Here is a 23469-nt window from a genome sequence, read left to right as displayed (position 1 = left end):
GCAGCGCCCCCTCCGCGCTCCCCCCAGGGGACCCCGCCCCCGGCGGAGGAGAGCGAGCGGCGGGGAAGCACAGCCAGAGACCTCGGGGCCCCGGCGAGCGAGCGCCGCAGGACGGCCCCGGGCAGCTCCTGGGGCCGCGGGGGACAGGGACGGAAGGGGAACCGCGGCTGAGGCGGCCTCGGGTCGGAGGAGGGAAGAAGCCTCCAGCGCCCCCAGCTCCCGCACCGCCGGGCGCCAGGGGCGGGGCCAGGCTCGGGGCGGGGCCAGGTGCCAGGGGCGGGGCCAGGCCCAGGGGCGGGGCCAGGCCCAGGGGCGGGGCGGGGCCAGGCTCGGGGGGCGGGGCCAGGCCCAGGGGCGGGGCCAGGCCCAGGGGCTGGGCGGGGCCAGGCTGGGGGCGGGGCCAGGCCCAGGGGCGGGGCCAGGCTCGGGGCGGGGCCAGGCGCCAGGGGCGGGGCCAGGCGCCAGGGGCGGGGCAAGGGCGGGGCCAGGCGCAGGGGGCGGGGCCAGGGCCAGGTGCGCAGGGCGGGGCCCGGCGGCCGGGACCGGCCAGGTCGGCGTTTGTCCAGGCGGCGGGCGTGGCTGCCTCTCGGCCGGTCTTCCTTCCACCCCCGCAGCAGTGGCTTCAGGGCGCATCCTCAGCCCTGCAGCCGCCTCAGCTTCCCTGCGCGGCCACGGGGCCCAGATCCCCTCGCGGCGCCGCCTCCCCGCCGCACGCCCGCTGGGGGGGGGGCCTCCTCCCATGAGGGCAGGCCATGCTCTCCCACCTCGAGCGTCGTGTTGACTCTGGCCACGCGCGCGTGCACACGCGCACACACGCGCACGTGCTCACACGCACACGTGCATACACGCGCACACGCACACGCGCTCACGCGCACACCATACACGCGGATGCACGCACACGCGCACCCATACATGCGCACGCACGCACACGTGCTCACACGCGCACCCATAAACGCGCACGCATGCACACGTGCTCACACGCGCACCCATACGCACACCCATACACGCGCGCACACACGCACCATACACGCGCACACGCACACGTGCACACACGCGCACCCATGCACGCGCACCACTGTGGGAGAGGACCACGGCAGGCACTGCCCCCTGACTGGGCCCTCAGAGGCCCCCAGGCCCGGGGCTCTGCATTCTGCCCTAGAAGCAGAGGGGTGGGCCGGAGCCAGGCCCCAGGGTGAGCACAGCCGCACGCTTCCGGGGTCCTTGCCGGGCACAGCACCCGCTGCTCACGCACCGAGATGCCCCGCGGGCTCAGCGGCAGAGCCCCGGCCCAGGAGCGCAGAGCCGAGACCACCCGGTAAACAACCGAACGAGCCAGGCACCTGCGGCTCCTCCCGAGGCTGAGAGCTGAATATCCAGGTTCAAAGCCAGCCCGGGCAGGAGGGCCCATGAGACTCTCATCTCCAACCAACCACCTGCAAACCAGACATGGAGCTGTGGCTCAAAGTGGTAGGGCGCTAGACTTGAGCTAAAGAGCTCAGGGACGGCGCCCGGGGCCTGAGTTCGAGCCCCACGACCGAGTAAATGAATGAAAGCCCAAGGTCAGAAATCAGCTACGGTTCTAGGCCAGGTGGCTCCTGGCTGGGGGTGAGGTGTTCATCTGTCACGCAGAACCCATTCCGCGTGTGTGCGCGGTTACTGGGATTTGAACTCAGGGATTTCCACTTGCCAGGCCGACACTGTCTCTGGCCCACACCGCTTGCCTTTTTTTGCGCGGCTATTTTGAGATGGGGGTGTCACTTGGCTCAGGGTGGCCAAGCCTTTGATCCACGTGTTCACTCCTGTAGCTGGAACGCCTGGCATGTGTCCCCCCACCCAGCTCCCGCCCGAGAAGGGTCTGCCAGGCTGACTTTGAACCTCCTTCCTCCTGATCTCAGCCTCTGGAGTGGACAGGATTACAGGAATGAGCCACGTCACTGCGATGGCTCCGTGCCGGCCCCGGCTGCCTCGGGCTGGAGCCGGGCACCGCCCCGCCCGCTCAGACTCCACTGTCACCGTCCTCATACGTTCTTGTCACTTTCACTGGACACCAAATAAGTGACACCGGACAGAGGCGGAGACCACCAGATGTGGCCATGAGGAAAGACAGACAGACATTGCGTCAGTGGTAAGGCCCGGGTCACGTTGGAGAGGAAGGCGCAGGCAGGGCGTCCGTCAGTGCGACACCGGGGCTCGCAGGGCACACCCAGGACCCGTGCGGACGCCCTCGGCCCGTGCCAACCCCCGCGCCCGGCCCCGCACTCAGACGCTTCCCCTCCACCCCCACCTGCCTCACAGCACGGGCTGCGGGCCGACCGACAGACAGACAGACAGACAGACCGACCGACCGCTCGTCACTGGGTCCCCACACACAGGGGCTCAGCGGACGGTTGTCCCTCTGGCCGTCCGTGTCCTCGGCTGCTGGACACGTGGCCACCTCGCGTGGCCTCGCCCCGTGGTCCCTCCTCCTGCGTGCCTCGGGGGGCCTGTCTCCGGGGGTCCCCCCGTGTCCTCAGGTGGCTTCGTTAGGAGGACTCTGGGAGCGCTGCGGAGACCCGTGTCCAACGGGGCCAGACCCCCAGCACAGGCCGAGGACCGGAGCACCACGGGATGCCCTGGTGGGGGTCCCCACCCCCCCACCCCCGGGAGGAGGGCAAGCCCTTCTGAGCCTCGCTGAGGGGGCGCTGAGTCCTGGGAGCCCCAGCGCCATCTTGATTTCCTGGTCCTAGCTACAGGGTCCGGTGGGGCTGGCGGCGGAGTCCGCTCTGTAGTGACTGCCGGGTTACTTCCTACCAGTTCCAGACTCCTGCCCTGTGTCCCCACCGCTTATGTGTGTGCGTGCACACACACACACACGCACACACATATACATAACCCCAGTCCTGGGGCTTGAACTCAGGGCCCGGGCGCTGTCCCTGAGCTCTCTGCTCAAGGCTAGCGCTCTACCACTGGAGCCACAGCTCTACTTTCCGCTTTTTGATGCTTGGCTGGAGACAGGAGTCTCACGGACTTGGCTGCCCGGGCTGGCTTCAAACCGCGATCCTCAGAGCTCAGGCCCCTGAGTAGCTGGGGTGACAGGTGCGAGCCACCGGAGCCCAGCCGTGAATCTTGCATTTCTTTTTTTTGGTTTTCACTTACTGTTAAAGTGATGTGCAGAGGGCTTACAGCTCCATACGGAAGGCAGGGAGTCCATTTCTTATCCAACTCGTTACCTCCTCCCTCATTTCCCCGCCTCCCCCTGAATCTGGCATTTCTCAAACTATGGATGAAAATATTTTCCACATCGTCTCTGAACTCTTTTCAGTGGCTTCTAAAGTTCAAAGCACACACGCACACACACACACACACACACACACACCCGTGGCCATTCTGCATTTTAACTGCCAGTGCAGTCAGTGTTGGGTGCGGCGCCATCCCTTCTGGTCCACTCCTCTTCCAACCAAATTTAAAACCGCCCCAAACTTACGTTATCTTGAAGTAGTTGTACAAAGAAGGAGCCACGCAACAAGGCCATTTGTGATTGCGGGGCGCCTTCCTCCGCCTCCGCCTCCTCCACGCGCGCTCACCTCCTGCGGTACCGGCACTCAATCCTCGCCTGGACTCGCCTCCCCCCCCCCCCCCCGGCTCCACTCTCCTCCCCCGTGTTCCCATTTCCCATTTCGCTGGACTTTGTCTTTCTACAAGATCACACTACGTGCGCTCGCCGTAGTCTATTATGTGTACGATGTTACGGTTACGTGTAATTCGCCTAACGCCCGGCGTGTTTGCTTGCAGGTTGACAGGCTCATCCTAGCTCACGCAAACGAGGGGGTCACGCGGCCTTTGTTTCTCCGCGTCCGGCTTACTTCACTCAATAGAACTTTTTCCAAGTCTTTGCACTTCCTTACAAATGGTACAGTATTATTCATTCTAACACTTTTATATTTCCCACTCTGTGTCCGTGGAAGTGGCGGTAGGAATCCACACCTCAGAGCAATGACCTTTCACTCACGTGATCGTACTTTATGAAACACTTGCTCCCCCAAGACCACGATTTACGTTCTAGCGTGTAACACTCCGGCCCTCGAATCGCCCCTTGCTCCCAGCGCTGTCTGCCCTGGCCGGGCTGGGTGTCACCTGGACGGCAGGGGCTCGGCTGACTCTGCCAGGCCGTGAGGGGGGAGACGGGCCAGGCGGGGGACTCACTCCACGGGCGGCCAGGCTGAGGCGCGCGCGGACTCGAGGCCCGTGGGTGTGGGGTCTCCCCGCTGGGCAGCACGCTGTGTGCACGGCCACGACCCCCTCGGTGTCCGGCGGCCAGAGGTGGGACCCGGGAGCCGTGGTTTGCGTTGTCGCGGCGCCCTCTGGTGACCACTGGAGGGAGTGCATCGTGGAACCGCCGCACCAGGGCTGTCTTCTGTGAGGGGCATTAAACAGCCAGCGTATCAATGAAATCCTCACCCAGCCACGCAGACACGGGGGAACTGCGAGCGAGACACAGAGGGGCAGGGAAGGAAGGGCGGACGCGGCCCCGAGAGAGAGGCCCATTCACTACCCGGCTTATGGAATGACAACCTCTGTACAACAGCTTGATAAAATGAAATCCGACTTTAACGTACTTCACCTTGGCTTGCCGCGGTGCCATTGACTTCTGCTCCCAGCTGCTCAGGGACACCGAGATGGGGAGATCGCTTTAGCCCAGGGTTCAAGCCTCTGAGCAACCGCCCTCATTCAACACATCCACGCAGTGACCCACTGGACGGGCAGGCGGTGTGCAAGGAGGGGCGTGACCACTGCAGGAGGAGGAGGAGGAGGCCGTGTGCACACAGGAGTGACCACTGGAGGAGGAGGAGGAGGAGGAGGCCGTGTGCACACAGGAGTGACCACTGGAGGAGGAGGAGGAGGAGGAGGAGGAGGAGGAGGAGGAGGAGGAGGAGGAGGCCGCGTGCACACAGGAGTGACCACTGGAGGAGGAGGAGGAGGCCGCGTGCACACAGGAGTGACCACTGGAGGAGGAGGAGGAGGCCGTGTGCACACAGGAGTGACCACTGGAGGAGGAGGAGGAGGAGGAGGCCGCGTGCACACAGGAGTGACCACTGGAGGAGGAGGAGGCCGTGTGCACACAGGAGTGACCACTGGAGGAGGAGGAGGAGGAGGAGGCCGTGTGCACACAGGAGTGACCACTGGAGGAGGAGGAGGAGGAGGAGGCCGTGTGCACACAGGAGTGACCACTGGAGGAGGAGGAGGAGGAGGAGGAGGAGGAGGAGGAGGAGGAGGAGGAGGAGGCCGCGTGCACACAGGAGTGACCACTGGAGGAGGAGGAGGCCATGTGCACACAGGAGTGACCACTGGAGGAGGAGGAGGAGGAGGAGGCCGTGTGCACACAGGAGTGACCACTGGAGGAGGAGGAGGAGGAGGAGGCCGCGTGCACACAGGAGTGACCACTGGAGGAGGAGGAGGAGGAGGAGGAGGCCGTGTGCACACAGGAGTGACCACTGGAGGAGGAGGAGGAGGAGGCCGTGTGCACACAGGAGTGACCACTGGAGGAGGAGGAGGAGGCCGTGTGCACACAGGAGTGACCACTGGAGGAGGAGGAGGAGGAGGCCGCGTGCACACAGGAGTGACCACTGGAGGAGGAGGAGGAGGAGGAGGAGGAGGAGGAGGCCGCGTGCACACAGGAGTGACCACTGGAGGAGGAGGAGGAGGAGGAGGAGGAGGAGGAGGAGGAGGAGGAGGAGGCCGTGTGCACACAGGAGTGACCACTGGAGGAGGAGGAGGAGGCCGCGTGCACACAGGAGTGACCACTGGAGGAGGAGGAGGAGGAGGAGGAGGAGGAGGAGGAGGAGGAGGAGGAGGAGGAGGAGGAGGAGGCCGTGTGCACACAGGAGTGACCACTGGAGGAGGAGGAGGAGGAGGAGGCCGCGTGCACAGAGGCGGTGACCACTGGAGGAGGAGGAGGCCGTGTGCACACAGGAGTGACCACTGGAGGAGGAGGAGGCCGTGTGCACACAGGAGTGACCACTGGAGGAGGAGGAGGAGGCCGTGTGCACACAGGAGTGACTACTGGAGGAGGAGGAGGAGGCCGCGTGCACAGAGGCGGTGACCACTGGACGAGGCCTCACCCCTCAGGGTCCTGGCAAGCAGTGGGCCCCACTTGACCTCCGTTCAGCCCCACAGTACTGGCCCGTGTCCACTGGAGGAGGCGCCTGCAGCCCAGGCCCCTGGCTCTGCCGGGTGGGGGACGGCCCCTACCTGCGCTAGGGCTGGAGGGGCGGCCTGCTCCACGCTGCCTGTCCCTCCTTTCTGAAGGCGATTGGCAATCAGGAGGGCCCAAGAGAGACAACGTAAATCCGGCCAGGATGGCTCCTCCGGGCCACTCCAGGTCTCCCCCCTCCCCCTCCCTCCCCCTTCCTCCTCCCCCTCCCCCTCCCCCAGGGAGCCTGGAGCATCAGAGCTCAGGGAGTGAGCCCAGTGAGTCCAAGCCTCAGAACCAGCGCCTACCACAAAAAAGACGGGGGACAAGTGGGAAGCGGCCACACCTGGGCTGAGGCCCCGAGGGCATGCGGGGCGCGGGGAGGGGGAGGGGGAGCAGGAGGGGGAGGGCAGCCGAGGAGGGGGGCCCTCTGAATTAGAGGCCCAGGAAGGGGCCCGAGCCTGGGTGGCCCAGATCACGGCCCTCCTCCCTGGGCAGTGTTCAGTGACCCGGTGGTCTTAGGATGGCTGACTTCTGAGACCCGTGGTAGAATGGGGAAGGCCAGGTGGACATGCCAATCGCCCTGACCTGATCACGTGGAATGCCACACCCCACACGTGCCCCACAGACATGCACAAATTCATGTCCACAGAAACTACGGGTGCCCTAAGAACGAGGACTGTCACGCCTGTAACCCCAGCTACTCGGGAAGCGGAAGCCAGGAGGTGGGGTGTGGCTCCAGTGGTAGGGTGCCAGCCCTCGTTTACAAAGCTAGGTGAGGCTGGGAAGGCGGCCTAGCGGTAGAGCGCGCGCCGAGCATGCACGAGGCCCTGGGTTCGATTCCTCAGCACCCCACAGACAGAAAAGGCCGGAAGTGACCCTGTGGAGCAAGTGGGAGAGGGCTAGCCTGGAACAAAAAGCAGCTCAGGGATGGACAGCCTCCAGGCCCTGAGGCCAAGCCTGGCACTGGTCTGTGCGTGTGCACACAAGCAAGAACAAGGCGCAGTGAGGAGGGACACAGCCCCCGGGGCTGGAGAGCCCAGTGCACAGCCTGCGCCCCCAGCACCCGCCCTCCCAGTATGTGACGGGGGGGGGGGGGGGGGGGGGACCCCTGGGGCCCACCTGCAGAGCCAGCCCCCAAAAGCAGCCCGCTTCCTGGAGGGGAGGGGCACACATTTATTGAACGTACTACGTCCTAACTGTGCGGCACACTCTGCGGGGGTGCGGGGGACCGTGATGCAGAACCTCCCGTTCCCAAGGCTTCCTGGTTACGGCTGACGAGGCTGACGAGAGAGACGCAGCCTGCGCCAACACCGTGGGCTGAACACGTGAGTGTGCACCAGCCAGGGTTCCCCAAAGAAATACAATAGTAGCATGCATTTCAAGGTATGCGGGTAGGCAGAGGACGGACGGACGGACGGACGGACGGACAGACAGACAGACAGACAGACAGGGAGCAGGGAGCAGGGGGCAGATTTTAGGAAGTTGCCTCACACAATTATGGAGACTCGCAGGTCCCAAATCTGCAGGTCAGGTTGGACATTACATTCTATAGACATTGCTGCTGACCTAACTCGGGGCCGGACGTGGCCCTCTTCCCCTCCCCCCCCCCCACCCCGGAGACCACATCTGGGGTGTGCCCAACAGGGGTGGCCAGGCGCTCAAGTGCGCCCCACAGAGGTGTCTTTTGTGCCCTTGGGGCTGCCATCTCCCCCCTCTCCCCCCGCCCCCGCCAACCTGGCCACAGCCCCCGTGCTCCCCACACCTGGCCCCCTGACCCCGCCCGGCCCTGCCTCTCCACCTGCGCCCCGCCCGCCCCCCCATGCACGGTGCGGCCATGGGCGCGCTCCCCGGGTCCTCCCCACGCGCAGGGGCGCGCCAGCTCCGGCGTGGTCGCCACCACGCGGCCGGCTGGGGAAGGGCCGAGGGTGCGGGGAGCCGTGTGCGGCACCAGCCTGGGCCAGCGCCACCCCCTCGGGCGCCCCAGGAACGGCAGGCCCAGCACCCGTGGCTCCAAGCCAGCCTGATCAAACACCAGAGCCGCGGGGGGTTGAGTGGTGGCTCGCATGGCAAACAGCTCAAGAACAGGGCCCCGGCACTTGGACTGGCACGCGCGTGTGCGCCCAAAACCAGAACGCTGGAACCATCTCCAGCCAGGAGAACCAATTCGCCACAGTGCCATCCTCCTCCGAGCTGGAAACTGTGGCGCCCCGGTGCTGTCATGGTTACGGGGGAGGCCACACACCCCATCCCCAGCCGACGCCCCCCTAGAGGAGCCCACGTGGCCACAAGGGCCAAGCATCTCGGCCCTCACTGAGGACCCGGAACAAACCGCCTAATTTGCCATTAACCACACGAGAGCTGGACTCAACAGTGCATACGCTTTATTTGTAGGAAGCAGTAAAACACGTTGTGCTTTGAAGGTCACATTTTCCACACGCATTAAGTACCGGTCCAGCCCACTGTGACCACCCGTGCCGTGCACGACCAAAGCCGGGTGCACCACCCCGCCCAGGCCTCCCCCGTGGGGGCCCGGTGGTGGCTCCCGGTGGGGGTGCGCCACACCCCGCCCGCTCCAAACCCAGTCCCCACTCCCCCCCACAGGACAAGGGACAAGCAGCATGACCCAGGTCCTCGGGGCTGCAGGGCCGTGCGGACAGGAACAAGCCGGTGGGGAGCACGTGGCGCCCGCAGCTCCAGGGAAACCAGAGTTAGGCGGCAGCAGCATGCGAGCGAGCGAGCGAGTCAGTGCCAGGAAGCAGCGGGGTCGGGAAAGAATGAAACGCTGTCTGCAGGGACCCAGGTTTGCAAACTGAAATGTTCAGGCCGAGCTTCTGCCCAACGGCCGGTCATTCGGCACACGTGTGTGCGTGCGGTGTGCGTGTGTGTGTGTCAACAGCCAGCTTGGTTTGCCCCAGCATCAGCCTGACTTGTCAAAGCTAGAGATGGTATTGCTGAGCAAAACCTTCTTACTGAAAAAAGAATCATAGATCCGAGAAAGATGAGATTTAGCAAAAAATTAAGCAAGATTTGCAGTCAAACTTGGACTTGGAGAGGACTTGGACAGCTACAGGAGTGATCTTACGTGCACGCGAAGCGACGGGGGCACTCGGACGTATGCCGCCGCCGGGAAGGAGGGTGTGTCCCGGAGACGCGCCCGGGCTCGGGCCGTGCCTTACGGAACTCCCACCGCTACCCACATCCCGGCTGGAGAGGGCAAGACAGAGCCTCGCGACTCAAGAGGAGAACACTAACCCATTTAGTGCTGGAGAAAAAAAGCAGAGTGACAACGTCGAGGCGGTGTCCCAGACATCGACCACGCCACCCGTGATTGTCACCTCCGTCTCGACGCCCTGATCCTACCGACCCGCGAGCGTGTACACGTTCACGATCCCGCTAAGCGAGAAGGCGCTGCGGCTGCTGCACGTGCGCGGCACACGCGGGCAGGAGGGCGGGCGGGGCCGGCCTAGTGGTTCCCTTTGGTCGGCTTCTTCTTCTTCGAGTCCTCTTTCTGCTTCTGTTTCTTCCTCTTGCCACCTTCTTTGGCCCCTACGGAAACACAGCTTGTGAAACACTGCACAGCAGCACCTGCTTCCTCAGGCGAGGCGGGCAGGTCGCGGAGCAAAGTCATCTGTGCGGTCCAGATCTGGGAACTTCCGTCCGCCTGCTCACCGCCCCCGCGCCTCCGCCAGCCGCCGGCCAGCGGCCACGCCGAGCCCCCGAGGCTCTGCCTGCAACGCCCGCCCGCCCTGCCCTCCCGCTCGCGTTTCTTTCCTGTGCCGTGCGCGCCCTGCCAGCGCGGGGCCCAAGGCGAAGGACAGACCCGACCCCCTGAGCCAGAAACCAAGACTCCTGCCCTTGGGCCTGCCGCAAGGCAGACCTGGTCCCCGCAGGGCGGGCGGGCGGGCGTGGCCAGGGCTGGAGAGGGCCCGCCCCACTCACAAGAGGCCCCGCGGCTCACACTGCGCGAGGACACAGGCGAGGCCCCGCGAGGACGCGGCCTTCCGCAGCACCCCAGGCAGCCACCTGCTTCAGCCTGCAAAACTGCAAGCACCGCTAACGCTCACACCCCTCACAGCGCATAGTGTGCACAACTCACAAACGCACGGCACCACCGCCAGCCCTGCCACGCCACCACCAGCGCCACATCTGTGCGTGCTTCCTGGTCTGTGGCGTCTGCCTTGCGCGTGGAGGCCGGGCCAGCCGTCCATGTCCCAGCAGTGAGTGACAGAAGGCAGAGCCATGGAGGTGGAGGTGGCTCAGCAGGAGAGTGCTCACCCAGCCCGGGCAAGGGCCTGGGCTCACTCCCCAGCACCACAAGAAAAAAGCAACCGCCAACATGGCCAACTCCTAGTCACTGCCCCAGAAACCAGGGCTCTAACCCCCAGCCCGGGCTCTCCGTGCAGTCCTGCTGAGCTGCCCCCACCCAGCTGCAGCCCAGCACCCCTCCACCATCTCACAGCACAAAGGGAAGCCCAGGCCTGGTCCTGGCACCCCCGGAAGGAAATCACAGCCACAGCCGAGGAGGCCAACATCTGAGAACCGGGGTCTGGAAAAAGAGGTGAGCTGGGAGTGTGGCCTAGTGGCGGAGTGCCTGCCTAGCATGTACAAAGCCCTGGGTTCAATTCCTCAGCACCACATATACGGAAAGAGCCGGAAGTGACACTGTGGCTCAAGTGGTAGAGCAAAAGAAGTGGGGGACAGTGCTCAGGCCCTGAGTTCAAGCCCCAGAACTAGCAAAAAAGAAAAAAAAAAAAAAAGCCAAGCCAAGCCAAGCAAGCTATCGTAAGGCCAGGAGAGGAGCTGCGGACACCCTGCTGCCCCCGGGGCTCTCCACAGGACCAGCACTCCTGCGTCCCGGGCCAGTCCCCCTTCCCTGGCGCAAGGACTTGTGCTGCATTCACGAGTCTACTCCTATGCGCCACTCAAAGAGGGTGCCCCCCTGTAATCCTAGGTGCTCAGGAGGCTGAGATCTGAGGATCACACAGTTCCGAGCCAGTGCCCAGGCCCTGACACGTGCGTGCACGCACATGCACACACACACACACAAAATCAGCTCAGTGGTAAAAGTGCTGGCTGGTTAGCAAGAGAAAGGCCACCGCGGCCTGGGAGAGGGCTGTGGCTAGTGTCAGAACACATGCTTAGCAGGCCCGGGCTCTGTGCTCCCTCCCCAGGGAAGGAGAGGAAACAAGGCCGGCCGGAAGCCCAGGAACAGTGTCCAGGCCAGGCACGCGGCCCAAGTGCAGAATCGGCGCCTGCTTGCCAAGGTCACGACCTAGCACTGCCAAAAATGGGTCAAAGAACTGAAACAGGGCAGAGGCGGAGGCTACTGAGCCAGCCAGACCTCGTGACTCCTCGGCGGCGGCAGGCTTCGGGGTGCTGCTCTGGGTTTGGCTCAGAGCGCCACCTTCCCAAACGCAGAGCCAGGCCGACTGCCTCCCCAACCGCCACTCCCCTAGCTGCACGGGAAGTGCTGCCCCCCCCCCCGTTACCAAGCTTCTCTCACGGGCGGGCACCTCTTCCACAAAGCAGGCCGGCCGGCCAGACACGGGCATCTGAGCCCCCGGCAGGCTCTTGGAGCTGGTGCACGGGTCCTCTGCCTTATCTGAGCCACTGCATTGGTGAGGGAATGAACCCTTATCCTCCCCTGCTTGCCGCTCACACGGCACCCGGCTTTGCCCGCTATCACCAGCCGGGGGCTCGAGTCTTCCCCTGGGGGGACACCGCAGCGTCTATTTGCCGATAACCCATCGAGTCCTCGGCGCTCAGAGAGGGAGGAGGGCAGAGCGGGGCTCCAGAGCTCGGGGGGCAGAGGGAGGGAGCCCTGGGGCTCCAGGGGCGTGTGCAATCCCAGGAGCTCTCGTCCTGGCTCACACAACACACCGCACACGTGTCGCAAGCGCTAGGACCCCGTTTTAATCTTGGGGTCGCCTTTGAGCCGCCGTGGCCAGGCCTCCGCGGAGCCGTCGGGGGCGCGGGCAGGGGCGCGGGCAGCCCCCGCCTCCACGCCGGTCCCCGGCTCCCCGCGCGCGCTCAGGTCAGGACGCAGCAGCACCGGTGGCACTTCCCTTCTCGCTGCTCTGCGTCCGGGGGCGGGTCGCTCTGGGGTTCCGCCGCGCCAGCTCCCTCCTGCACACCTGCTGAGCTCACGGGGGTGTCCCAGTGGCCGGGGACCCGAGGCCGGTCTCGCTCCTCGCTGTCGTCCACGACGGGGTGAGGCGTGGGTCTGGCCGCGGGGCCGGCGCGGGGCGGCTGGGGCGGGCGCGTGCCGGTGGACGTGGTGGCTGGCAGGGAGTGCTGGCCTCTCCGCAGGCATTCCTCCGCCAGGGCCTCGGCGTCGGCCACACCTGAAAGCACACGGGACGGCCGTGAGCGCGGCCTCCGCCCCCGCCGCCTGCCTCCCGGGAGGCGGTTCTGGAGGAGGGCTGCTGGGCCTGGGAGGGGAGGACGGACGCCCTTAGTGCACCTCACACCTGGACGAGAGTGCCGCCTTGCACGACCACGGCGGGGGCGGGGGCGGTGCGGACCCCACGCGGCAGCCCCGTGGCCCTCCTCCTCCGTCGCGCTCCCACCGCGGATCTCCACAGCGCCACTGTCCCGCCCACGGGCCACCCGCCCCACACCGAAGGGGACGCGCCTTTCCCCGCCCGCTGACCTGGAGCCGGGTGGGCTCACACACACGGAGCACAGGTGAGACCTGGCCACAGAGCCCCCGCGTGTGCAAGCCCTCGCACCGACAGTGCACTCCGCGCGTCCCCAGGCTGGGGGACCCGGGTGTGAGCACCGCTGAACTCCGCCTCGGACGTGCCCCGAGGTCTTCTCCCACCCTGCCCCAGAGAAGCGTTCCCCAGGGGCACCCCCGTGAGTGGCTGCCGCCTATCACCCTCGACAGCAGTCACCACCATCACCCAGCCGTGGAGAGCTCGACACCGGCAAGGGAGCCGCCACAGCCCGGCCCGGCCCAGCCCAGCCCGGCCCAGCCCAGCCCAGCCGCAGGAGACCCAGAGCGCAGGGGACTCCGGGGCCGGCCAGCCCCGCCGCGGGGGGAGTCGCCTCCCACAAGCCCGCGGGGTTACAATCACACAGTTACCACTGAAGTGGGGGGGGGGTGAACAGCAGCCTCCCGGGCGTGAGGTGCAGCCCGGTCCCCGTGGGGCAGGGACAGCCCTCCAGCGCACGCTGGCCGCCTCCGCCCTTCTCACTTACCTTGGAGCTGAGGGGCCGTCACCGCCGGCGGGGCACAGGCTCGGCCCGGGGCCCCCAGATGGCGCTCACGCGGCACTCCGCCTCAGGCGCCCCCCCACCACGCTGCGGGGCCCGCAGCTGCACCCCAAAAGACATGACTGGTCCATCAGTGGTCCGGGGGGGGGGGGGTCCCTTAGGAGCGAAGACCCCGAGTCGGACAGGTGCTGCTTCCTGGCTGGTCAATCGGGCTAGAGGCTGGAGACGGCTGAGCTTCCGGCATGGCGTCTCTTCCCTTCAACCCTCTACTCCGCCCAATGACCCAGGTAAGTAACAGAGTAAACAAAACTCGGCGTGAAGAATGTTGAGCTCCGCTTCCAGGAGAATTAAAATACAGCTACACTGTAAAAAGTCTCGGCTTTTATGAAAAACTATGTGGAGGGACAATTTACCTCCCCAGACAGAACCAGGTCTCCAGAGCTGCTCTGCGTCCTCCATGGGGACCGCGGGGAGAGCGAGACACTCGAGCAAACGCAGAGCGCAGACGTGCTGGCATCAGATTGCAGACTGTCCTGGTGCCCAGGGCAGGTTTGCGGGGCGGGGGGGCGGGCGCCAGGCACCTCTCAACTGAACTCAGCACTGGTAGCGCTCACCGGTAATCCTAGCTACTCGCCAGGCTGGTGTCTGAGGATCCTTTGAAGCCAGCCTGGGCAGGAAGGACAGTGAGACTCTTTATCTCCAACTAACCATCCAAAGGCCTGAGGTGAGGTGGTAGTTGTTTCTCCCATGGTAGTGTCGGCCTTGAGTCCAGAAAATGCTAAGGGACACCAGCCAGGCCCCCAAGTTCAATCCCCAAGACGAGCACACACACAAAAATAAAGAATTGAATTCGGTGGCTGAGGGCACAGCTCCGCACACAGGGCTTCCCCCATCCCTTCCTACCCTTACAGGGAGAGGGCAAGAAACCCCACGCCCTGGTGGCAAAGCCTTCCTGGAGAGGGGGAGTCGTGGTCTCGGCGGTGCTCGCTAGGGCAGAACCCGGGTGAGGCTGGCGTCCAGTTCAACTCCCCCAGAGCCCGGGAGCAGGAGCCATCGTAAGCACACAAGGCCTGTGACTCCACCGGGCCCAACGGGCAGGGCGGGACCCCTGCACTCAGGGCCACAGCGCCGGGCACGGCTGGCATTCATTCAGCTTTACCCCGGGGCGGGGGGGGGGGGGGGCCGTGCTGAGGCCCCGGCAGGCCTCGGGCCCCACGGGCAGATGGGATGAGAAGCCTGTCGCCGCACACACTCGACCGTCACGCCCAGACGTAAGTTACCCAGCCGACGGGACGGGGCTGCCCTGGGAGACGCAGTGAGACCAAATCTAAGTGGCGGTGAAGGGTTAGCCGTGCGGCACGAGGAGACGAGGGAGCGAGCTGCCCGCGGTGTGTGAGCTCGCACGCCGGGTACCAGCTCCGCCCGTGAGAACCCTCCAGATCCTACACCACCGTTTGGTCTTAAAATAAGAAGTTGCACAGCCAAGGACAATCACTAAACTAGAATGACAGCCGGCAGCCTCCACGTTCTTTGCCAGCAATGCATCTGACAAAAGCTAGCCCCCAGCGCTAAGGGCTTACGGCTATCATCACAGCTACCCAGGAGGCTGACCCCTCAAGACCACAGCCCATAGCCGGCCCAGGCAGGAAAATCCAGGAGACTCAGAAAACCAGAAGTGGTGCTGGGGGCTCCAAGTGGTAGAGCGCCCGCCTTGAGTGAAATAAGCTCAAGGGCAGGGAGTGTCCAGGCCAAGTTCAAGTCCCATGACAAAAAAGAGAAGGAGAAAAACCTAACCTCCTCCCTCCCCTACATGAAAGGAGCGAAAGACTTGTCAGAAAGCAAACACAGGAGGAAATGGTCAACATCTCTCACCATAAAGGAAATGCAATTCCATCTCACCTCAGGTAAGACTGGCCAACAGCAAGAAGCAAGCAAAGCTGGTGGAGATGTAGAGGGAAAGGAACCCTACTGAACTACACGTGGGGGTGTAAACTAGGACAGCCACTCTGGGAGGAGGCTTAGAACGTCCCTATGACCCAGCCACACCGCTCACTCTTGGGCATCTACACACACACCACCACAAGCCCGTCAGGATCCTGTAGCCATTTGCACACCCCTGTTCACTGCTGCACTACTCACGTGGCAAGCTATGGGAACAGCCCAGACAGACCTACACTAGGAGTGGCTCCAAAAATGTGGTGCCCCTGTGCAATGGAGAGTTACGTCATTTGCAGGGAGATCACTGAGCGTGAGGTAAGCCACGCTCAGAAAGATAAATGGGGCATGTTTCCACTCGCGTGTGGAAGCTAGACCTAAAACGTAACTGGACATGATAATCTGTACAGGACTCTAGGTATTCACACACAGACTAAAAGAGGGTCACTTAAGAGGAAGAACCCAAAGGTGTAGCTCCTCTCAACATTTTTGAAATGAATTCTAGGAAATGGAAATGGGGTTTTGGTGGTGGTAGTGGTTGCTTTTGGGTTTTTCTTTTGGGGGAGGCCAAGAGTTAGAGGCTCAGAAATGGATGAAGAATGAACAAATGCCGGCATGGTATTCAGTACAACACATTATGTGGAGAATGAACTAAGCAACTTGTGGGCAGGGATTGGGGGGGGGGGGGGGGCAGACAACTGGAGGAACTGGACATTGTCCAGGAAGAATTATACTCATTACCTGACTTATAAAATGGTAACCCATCTATGTAACACCTTATGACATTTTACTTAAGCAATAACAAGTTACAACTTCCTAGCTCCTAAAATGCCAGGGTCATAGGGTCACCGCTGACCCAACCCCAGCTCCCCCCGGCCCTCTGTGCCGGATTGAACTCGGGGCCTATGTGTTATCCCTGTGCTTTTTAGCTCAACATGGGCAAGCACTCTACCAATGACCGGTAACATCTCTTGTACTTATATGACTGAAGCTGGCATGGTAGACACTGTGTCCCCAAAACCTTCCCCTTGTCATTCTATCCGGCTAAGCAAGTCAGGCCTGGAGCCTCTTTCAAACTACTCTGGGCCTCACCAACACCTGCACACACCCCAACCCCCATCACCCAGGCACCTGCACCCAGCAGACTGGGGTGGCCGAGATCAAAAGCACCAGAGCCTCACACCTGCGACCCCAGCTACCCAGCAAAGTCCACGAGACCATTATCTCTAATGAACTACCAAAAAGCCGTGACTCGAGCAGCAAGAACACTAACCCAGGGACAGTACCTACGTCCTGAGTTCAAGCTCTAGAACCACAGGCTAAGGGACTGCGCCCAGATGGCGTTTTTGCACACACACTTACAAATTAATAAAATGCAGATTGCTTACCAAAGTTCAAGTTTCTTTTCCACTTGGTGAAACTATGTATCAAAGAGGAAGTAAGTTAAATTTCAAAACAAAATGAGATCTGCAGGTGTCTCCAGTCAGGACACTGAGGTCACCCGAAGACCGCCACAGCGAACAGAGCAGCTGTTCCTCGCCACAAGCATACCAGCAGGCCCCACAGGGAGCCCCAACATGCACAAACCCCTGCACAGGTAAACCAAGGCGATCCCTTCCCCAACTATGTGCCACCTACAGGTCTCTGGTGCAGTTGCTACTTTTTTCTGTTTGGGGGAGGGGAGTGGAAGGAAGTACCACTTCCTTAAACCACTACCAATGCTTTCCCTAGGAGATAATTAACAAGCACCCCAAGCACCCCAAAATGCCTGCTGGCCCATTAGAAGACACACACTGACTCAAACTATTGGTGCCAGATGTGTGTCAAGCTTGGGGACCCCAAGATGTGCTCTTGTCTTGAACTCAATAGCAGAACAGATGCAGACCAACAAGAATAAGTGCAATTTGTCTCCAAGAAGCAGGACCCATGTGGAGAGCAGAAGCAGAGGTGCAGAGAAGACCGCAGCGGCCAGAATGAGGAAACCGCGTACAAAGCCAGAGCTCTGCTAGATAGAGGAATGCAGCAACCTACCCTGGACCAAAGCGCCACGGACAAGGGCGAGGACGAGGACAAGGACCTGGACACGCACGCGGCAGAGGTCACCTTGTAAGGTGCCCCAGGGAAATCTAGTAATAGAGTGTTCTAAGGGGAGTGAGTGCTCCACCACAGAACTGAACCGTTCACTGACTGACTTTCAGAAGCAGACACCCCTGGCACCTGGAACGACACGCTGGGAGCCATGCGTAACCCACCCTAAGTCCTTCCTACAAGGCAAAAGACCCTCAGAAGCCCTTGCGTGTCCTGCCTCTCCTCTAGGCTGAGCCCCGACAGCTGTGCTGGGCCTTTCAGGGCTGCCAGGAATAGGCACACCATGGGCATCTTGAAAACACCAACTGCTGGAATGAGTCAGGCCAAATGTTGTTAGTTACCGTAGGACGGTGCTGCCCAGCAACTCCAGCAAGTACGTGTATGTGCACACACTCCGGCATAGTGCATACTGCTGTGGTAGTCACTTCCCAGCCGTGCCCTGGCCCCAGGCACAAATCCAACAGGGACATTCCCAGGGCTTGTCCAAGACACACAGAGCTGAGGCGGAGGACACAGGGCCGCCCTCCCAGAGTAAATGGTGGCTGGAGAAGAGCAGCTCACTGCATGCTGCTCTCATCCTAGGGAGCCTGGCAGCTCCGGGGTAGGGGTGAGCAAAGGGGCCGCGCCTTCTGAAGAACCCCTTCAAATTGAACTCAAGTCCACGAGTCTGCTCCTTTAACTTTGTACCCAGGGCCTCATACTCATTAGCAAAAGCTGTTCCTTTAAATCAAAGCCCTTAGCAGATCATTGTATGCAGCCTTCGAGATTCCTCAGTAAGCTATGCAAGACCAGGAACCCAAAAACTAAATTACAAGCACCGCTCTCACACCTGTAACCCTAGCTGCTCAGGAGTTCCTTCAACTCTACTCTTGACCACAGCATAGCAAAGCATGCAAATCTACACCATCCTCCATCTTGTAACGGTACTGGCCAATTATGGATCATTGTATAACCTGGAAGCAACTGCAGAGGTAATAAGCCAAATATTACTTCTGGCTCCTTCAACATAATTCTGATTATACAGTAAACCCACTTTATGCACCGATTTATTGCATCTAGTTTTGACCAAGTGCAATAATAATAATTTTTTAAAACCCTGCAAATTCCACACATTATGCAGCTCTGTTGCTGACAAGCGGAGTTAACAGTCAGTAGGGCATTTAATTACTGTGTGGCCAGGCCGAGGTGGCACACACCAGGGACAATGGCTATTCAGAAGCCTGAGATCTGCTGGAACCTTTCCTGCCCGTGACTCTAATAACCATCAAGGAACTGGAAGTGGAGCTGTGGCTCAAGCAGCATAGCACCAACCTTGAGCAAAGAAGCTCTAGGACAGCACCTAGGCCTGGGGAGTTCAAGCCCCCGTGGGGAAGAGGAGTCTCCACGGGACATAGCTATGTGATCTGCTGTTTGCCCTGATTTTTTTTTTAATAAAGTAAATGGCGGCCAAAACGCATTGTGTCCCAAGGGACACAATGTGCTCAACAGAAATGGCCAAATAAAACATTTTAGATGTGATGATACATATAGTATGGTTCCTATCTTTACCATGAATCAAGACACAACATGAAATAAGATCTCATTTGGGGGGATCCAGTGGTACAGTGCCTGCCTAGCAATCATAAGGCCCTGATTTCTAACACTAGAACCAATACTGTGAGAAGTATTAATATGAACAGCAGTAACTTTCACGGCAATAATGAAGCCTGCCTTGTGAGGTCCCGAGTTATAAAATGTTCAGACTCACTGTGCAGGGGAGCATGGGTAATCTGAGTATCTTCAGCGATTTTCCATTTCTTCACCCAGATTCCAGAGGTTTGCTTATATACTAAGTGAAGACAAAACAAGACCAGTATTCTCCACAAAGACAATGACAGCTACCTAGTAGGAATCAAGATTATGCAGGACCCTTTACTAGGCAAGAAGAAACAACTCACTGCAGGACCTTCATCGGTTAGTCAATGCTTAGACTAACTCCGACAACTACTGTAGTCTGCCTGGAAGCGAGATAATAAGCCATGATTATAGCCACTGCTCACTCTCCTGCCATGAACCTGACTGAACCTACAAAACCAGACCTAGAAACTAAGACTTGCACCTTGCAAGGAACCATGAACCATCGTCCATCTCAGTGAACTGAATCAAACTGGAAGGAGAATGGGTGTGAACCACAGAGAAGAAAGCAGGACGGAGACTTAAGAGGCCCTGACATACTAGGCCACAGGGTACAAAGCAAGAATGACCGGCTCCCAACGAAGGAGGCCGGCCAGTGCTTGGGTGTGGGCAGAAAGGAGCCCACCACGGGCAAGTAACTTTCAGTCTTAGTCTCACAGGCCAACAGTTACTACACCAAGGGACCTTTAGTACACAAAGCAAAAGGATTCCTAAATATACAAAACCTGTCATTTGCACTGGAATGTGGCTTAATGACAGAGTGCTTGCCTAGCATGCATGAAGCCCTGGGTTCCACATAAACAGAAAAGGCTGAAGTGGCACTGTGTGGCTCAAGTGGTAGAGTGCTAGGCTTGAGCAAAAGCTCAAGGACAGTGCTCAAACCCTGAGTCCAAAGCCCCAGGACCAGCAAAAAAAAAAACAAAAATCCACAAACAAAAAACTGTCATTTAAGTGAAATGCTACTGTTTGATAATATCACTGCACAAAAACAGTTTTCATTCCTTACCAAGGCTGCTTTCTTACTGCTTTGAACTTTCAACCGAGCAGATTTAACAAGTTACCTGGCTCAATCAATAACAAGTCACATCAATGCAAAGACAGGGTAACGGTCATTTTCTCAAAAGCAAATGACAAAGAGCAGTCTATATGCTTTTCTCTCAAAAAGGGCTCACCACAGTCAAGCACCTTTTGGCTGAAATGTCCAGCCCAGGGAACTCCTTATAGCTCAAGTAGAATAAAAAAGATCTCAATCTGCAACACCCCAGCATTCAAACAAGTGTATGAAACCAGAGCTGTAGCAAATTATTGGTCCACTTCAACTGTTTTGGAAGAGACAAGACATGCCTTTCTCCCTAGATGATGTAAGATATCCCTATCAACTAATAAGAAACTTACATCCAACAGTCTCAGGTATCTACCTGAATGGTTCATCCGGTAACAAAGCCATTGTGGCTGGTAGCATAACCAAAAGCAGGCCTTCTGATAAAACTAGCGATGCAGCAGAAGGTACGGAAGAGATGGACGGCATACCTACCTCATCCACCCCCAAGCTCGGGCGCTGCAAGCAGGCTACTTCCAGCACAGCACAGCACTCGTGCACTGCCGTCCTTAGTCCAGCTGTCTTCAGCTGCTTCAGATTGCTGTGCTTCTCTCTCAAGATCCTATGCGTTTTCTTTAGTCTTTTGCAAGCCGGGGGCTGGTGGCTCCTGCCTATAATCCTAGCTACTCAGAAAGATGAGATCTGAGGGTTGCGGTTCAAAGCCAGCCTGGGCAGGAAAGTCAGGGAGACTTTTATCTCCAATGACCCCACCAGAAAACCAGAAAGTGGTGCTGCGGCTCTAAGTGGTAGTAGAGTGCTAGTTCAGGGCTAGCCCACAGGTCCTGAGTTCAAGCCCCACAACTGACCTCCCCTTCTTCCCTCCCCCACCAAAAAAAAAAAATCTTTTGCAAATTCTCAGGAATGGTACATCAGATTCTTTAAATGATCAATGAGAAATTCCCACCAGCTCCACACCTATACCAGCAATTAGGGAAGAACTGTGGGTGGGAGTTTAGAAAATCCACAGGAAAAAGTAAGCTGGAGCAATGAGGCGGATGACAAGTGCTACAGAGAGACAAAATAAACAACGTTCTGTTTTGCTTACTCCATCATTCCAGGACTATGCCAGGCACGCTAGCTATCCATCCTTCAGTGTACACCCATTCCTTGGGAAACTGCAACATCCTCAAGACGGAACATTTTAGAACTGTTTATCCCCTCCCCACAGCAATACAACACTAAAATGCCCCGTGATTTGCTAACACAATCCTCTCCAGATATGTAACTTCATTCGGCATCCACCTCAATTACAGGACAGGCTATCGGTGTGGCTCGAGAAACCCAGCACAAAACCACACAGACACAGGAAGACCGACGACACCCCACGCAGGAAAGAATGCACCAAACACAGTCGCATTTATTTTCTTTTTTTAAAGCAATGACAAAGACCCAGTTTACCAACTTGTTTTTTTCTTAACCTAAGCTTAACATTACATTATTTAAACAGTTGTCAAAACTTACTAAGTTGCCAGCATTCATGCACAACTAGAAAACATCCTTAATTTATAATAAACCAGAAATGTATTACCATTAATGTATTAAATCTTTCATGACTGAAAACAAAAACAAAGAAAACTGGAATTGTTTCTGTAGCGGGTTCCTCCTGGCAATGTCAACTTCACAGCAGGCTGAACTAGGTGGCTCACATTCCAAACACAACGAAAGCAGATCCATGCTGGTGTTAGAGTACAAGCTTGTCCTAGCTCTACGCAAGAGTCACGGGTCTCACCTTGGATTACGTTTAATAAAAAAGCAAAGTGCACACAGAGATTACAACAATTTTAAAGACAAAAAAAATGGTCCTATTGTGTGGTCCCAACAATAAACTCAAAAGTCTATGACAAATAGAGGCTCCGATGAGCTGCTTATAAATACTTTAGATTAGGTACAGTTATACTGAAAGTCGAGTTCGTTTGAAATCTTCAAAAAAATGTTCCTGTTAATCCTCAAATGGTGCTTGTTACTGTTTAACCTTTCTGTTAAATGCGTGCGTTGAGTTACTTGTTATCCAAGCGTAGCAGCTGCTCCTTACCATTTATTGTCAAGGACTTTAACTGGCCGTCTTCTTCAACTTCTACTCTTTCTTGACCATTCTCAACAATTCTGTAACACAAAATTCATGTTTCAGGCTGGGAGTGTAGTTCAACTGGGTAGAATGATTGACTAGAATGTCAAAGGCCCTAGAGTTATCGTACACACAAAGGAAAGGGGAAAAAGAGATGGGAAGGAGGAAGAGAACACTGGAAGGGAAAGGAACAGAAGAGAAAAGGGAAAAAAAGGTAGAGTTTTACTATTAACAGTCTTTCACTTCACCATAATACTGGGGGAACTTTGTATCCATCATTACTTATTGAAATATTGCTCAAAATAATAAGTAAGCAGTTACCTAAATACTAAAAAGCAAAAAGTTAATTTACAAGTGAGCATACAATATATACTTCAGTTCTGGGGAGCATACAAAGTAAACACACCACCAATGAAAAATTACACTGACTTACTAAAAATACAGAGAACCACTGTACCTCTTTGTAGTTATTTTCCTGCCATTCACTATTTTAGTGGAAGTTGATATAGACTTGAAGTTGCCCATCCCACTACCGCCAAATGACGTGGAAGAGAAGGAGGAAGTCAGGCCTCCGTGACCCAGGGACCCAAAGGAAGTAAATCCTGCAAGGAAACAAGAGATTATTAGAAGTTACTTGGTCCAGTATCAAAGCAAAACGTATTAGTAAACTGTCTGATGTGAATAAGCCACGCAGGCAGAGTACCTCAGGGGAACTGCACAGGGAGCCTCTGGATTCAAACCATGAAACACGGTGACCAGCTGTTTCCCTTCTGAGGAATGCACTGCTGGACCTCAATGGCATGCCCAACATACCCAAGATCCTCCCCACTCTGCACTGTCTGCTTGGCAATGGAGAGCATCTTTGTGTGGTGTACTAACAGCTACTTTGCCACAGACACACCAATCTAACTATATGACCCCTCCCGCAATGGTACCACAGGGAACAAAAGGCTCAGCTATTACAAAATTTCAGAGTACTGCAATTAATTGCCCTCTCCCCCCAAAAAAAATCATAGACCTCAATTATGCAGCTATTACACTGAACACGAAAAACCTACAGGAAACCCTCTCGTAGGGAGATTGATTTGTTAAAAGAGACTAATTCTTTACTATTTCTGAAATGGTCACATTAAAACATACGGGCTGGGAATGTGGCCCAGTGGTAGAGTGATTGCCTAGCATTCATGAAGCCCTGGGTTTGATTCTTCAGCACCACAT

At 58.4% G+C, this 23469-nt stretch overlaps 1 protein-coding gene across 5 annotated transcripts in view; it reads right to left on the bottom strand.

The window, feature by feature from the left end:
* Positions 1 to 23469, bottom strand: part of Dnajb6 (DnaJ heat shock protein family (Hsp40) member B6) — a 74006-nt gene that overhangs the window by 11018 nt on the left and 39519 nt on the right. Inside the window, exons 7-10 of one of the 5 annotated variants that reach the window (XM_048340541.1) lie at positions 22709 to 22853; positions 22219 to 22289; positions 12307 to 12516; positions 9636 to 9718 (exon numbers count right to left, since the gene is read on the bottom strand). In XM_048340541.1, coding sequence (XP_048196498.1) covers positions 9636 to 9718; positions 12307 to 12516; positions 22219 to 22289; positions 22709 to 22853 — 509 coding nt within the window. Of the gene's footprint in view, positions 1 to 8986; positions 9719 to 12306; positions 12517 to 21523; positions 22290 to 22708; positions 22854 to 23469 lie in introns of those variants that run through there. The other 4 variants (XM_048340543.1, XM_048340542.1, XM_048340539.1 and 1 more) reach the window with 4 other exon arrangements.

Source organism: Perognathus longimembris, chromosome 2 (genome assembly GCF_023159225.1).
Source record: "Perognathus longimembris pacificus isolate PPM17 chromosome 2, ASM2315922v1, whole genome shotgun sequence".
Lineage (NCBI taxonomy): Eukaryota > Metazoa > Chordata > Mammalia > Rodentia > Heteromyidae > Perognathus > Perognathus longimembris.
The sequence above is the reverse complement of the archived record's forward strand: the minus strand, read 5'-3'. Positions and strand labels throughout refer to the sequence as shown.